General features: G+C 50.5%; 1 protein-coding gene across 1 annotated transcript in view; it reads left to right on the top strand.

Moving 5' to 3' along the window:
- Positions 1–1,043, top strand: part of TNFRSF13B (tumor necrosis factor receptor superfamily, member 13B) — a 3,121-nt gene extending 2,078 nt beyond the window's left edge. The window contains exon 3 of the mRNA XM_009876792.1: positions 769–1,043. Coding sequence (XP_009875094.1) covers positions 769–1,043 — 275 coding nt within the window. The remainder of the gene's footprint in view (positions 1–768) is intronic.
- The last annotated feature ends 1,504 nt before the right edge of the window (positions 1,044–2,547 follow it).

Consider the following 2,547-nt stretch of genomic DNA (forward strand, 5'->3'; position numbering starts at 1 on the left):
TGGTGCTGCTGGGAGGGGGAGAAAGCAGAGCCAGTTTGTAAGGGGTAAAGCAGGGCCAGTTTGTAAGGGGTAGGGAGGAAAATAGAGCCAGTGATGGGCAACACAGTTCAGTCTGAGGCTGGAAGAGGAGCAGGACTGGATCCCCATTTCCCAAGTCTCCACCGTAACCCCTTCTCAGTCACTCTCTTGCAAAGTCACCGGCGCAGCTTCCCACCGTCACACAGGGGCAGGAGCTGCGTCGACAAGCAGCAACTGTTCTGGTCTCTATCCAGAGGCTAAGCTGTGGGGAAGAAAAGTTCCAAAAGCCAACCCTTTTCCAAATCAAACCTCCCAGCCAAGGGAGAGCCAGGGCTTTCATGGCAACTGCAGCAATTGGGGCTGCTCTGGGGCGACCTGCTGCCTGCTAACACGGGCTGTTTGCTCCTTCCAAGAGGTCACGACGCGGCCGGTGGGCTCAATTATCTCACAGCATCGAACACCAAAGTTTCAGGTCTGGAGACAGAGGGGCTTCACAAGTCTTTGCTTAAGGAGAAAAGATAAGGAGAGAAAAATCTCACCTCCCAGGGTGGCAGGACAAGGTGTGAGCACGTAGGCGATGTGTCACATGCGACATGGTGTGCCGTGGGCTTTATTAAAGTGGTGGGAGGTGGATGTCCTCTCCAGTTCCAGGACCAGCTCTTTATAGGCTCTAGCACAGCTCTGCCCAGCATTTCTTGGGTATAAGACACTCCGAAAAGTCCTTAATCTAAGACACGTAATTATCTGCAGATCGTCTGGTGGAAGCGGGCAGTGTTGGCGATGGATCCACTGGCAGCAGAGTCCCAGAGCCGGTGGAAACCTGTGGTTTCTGCTTCCCTGGACATGCCTCTGCTGTCCCAGAGACCAAATCGTGCCACAGCACCTCCTGCCACATATGGGAAAGAGCTGTTCCCTGTCACACCGGGATTTGCAGCACGAGAAGCGCTGGGGCCATGCCCAGCCCCGACGATGGCCACTTCAAAATCATATGTTCTCCTTCACAAGAGAAGACTCCCATGGTGTGACCGCGGCGGATGTTGCTGCACAGGATCAGAAAGGGGGATGCTCCCTCTGCCCCCACAACACAGCTGCTTCACCTTCCGTTCCCAGTGACTGTAACAGCTTCTATCAGGACCAGTGGATGTGCCACAGTCTTTGCCCAGGGATCTTTAAGCTACAGATAGCGTTGTTTTTTTTTTCCACTCAGGAAATGAAATTCTCGTTATTCTTGTGTCCTCCCAGTGACAGAAGTCGCTTCCCATTTAGCAGCGTCTTCATCCTCCGACTTGACCTCTGCAGACTCCTCCATACATCCCAGTCACTGGGAGCGATGTCTCACGGGGGCTCTTCATCTCAATTCCACCACAAGCGTCTCTGCAAAGGGTGTTGAGATGCAGAGCCACGATCAATCAGAGATGTCCACTGGTCACACCTCTCCCTGCTTGAAAACCCAACTGTGTAACACCAGCAATTCACGAGCGGAGCCGTAAGCATCACTGATACGGACTCGGACTCAAAAAGTTACTCAAAAAGTTAAAATGACAACTGAATGCCACTGCCATGCCCTCAAGACCAGCGTGTTTTCTGACTTTAACAGGATTTCTTTACAAGACAGAATATCTAGTAGGACACAAGGTGGAAAGCTCCACTGTCAGCTTGGCAGGACAGATCACGGGTGATGGTGAGGCTTTGCCTTGCGACAGGACACGGAGCTGCATGGGAGGAGCTGGGTCAGGCACCAAAATCCCCGGTGGAATTGAGGTTAAATGTGGAAACTCACCCAAGGCTGAGAACTTTCTAAAAAAAATGAATTTATGTACATCTGGTCCAGGCTACTTAAAATAGCTGGTAAAAGCAATGAGCCAGCTAAAGATACAGCTGCTTTGAGGGAAGATTTTTATCGGACCTGGCTTTGGAAGCTGCTGTGTGAAAATACGAGTTTTAACGTGTAACCTGAAGTTCTCATTTTCACTAAAGGAGACTGTAGGAGGTTTTTTTCACGCCTAGTAAGATCTCATCCCCTCCACCTTTCCAAACTAGAGGTTAAAACTTCGAAGAATAAATATGAGTTGATACATGCACAAATTGGTGTTGGGAAAGTGGTAACTGGGGAAAGCGTGAGAAGGAGGTTGTAACAGACTCTGTCCCCTCCGTATCATGTATTTTTTTTAAATGTCAATGTTTTCTTATCGCTAAACAAGTGACCAACTGAGGGGTGACCAGGACAAAACCAGTGCCGTAAGTGATGTCCGGTGCAGAAAGGCGTTAGGACCACGTGAAACCCTTTAGAACCAGAAATTGCGAAGAAGTGTTTTAAGGTGAGGACAAAGAGCCCACGCATTGGCCCAACAGCTGGTGCACGGGGCAAAGTTTTGCTGTGCAGGAACCCACCTGGCAATTCTCCGTCTCGTTATCCTTGCCTTTGCTTCATCTCTTCCCTCTCTTTAGGAGAGTCCTTACCCCGTAGCAGCACACCGGAGGAGTCGCGTTGTGCTGCATTTGCATCCGAGGGGATAAAAGACGCCTTTT

This window comes from Apaloderma vittatum, unplaced genomic scaffold, assembly GCF_000703405.1.
Source record: "Apaloderma vittatum isolate BGI_N311 unplaced genomic scaffold, ASM70340v1 scaffold14299, whole genome shotgun sequence".
Classification (NCBI taxonomy): Eukaryota; Metazoa; Chordata; class Aves; order Trogoniformes; family Trogonidae; genus Apaloderma; species Apaloderma vittatum.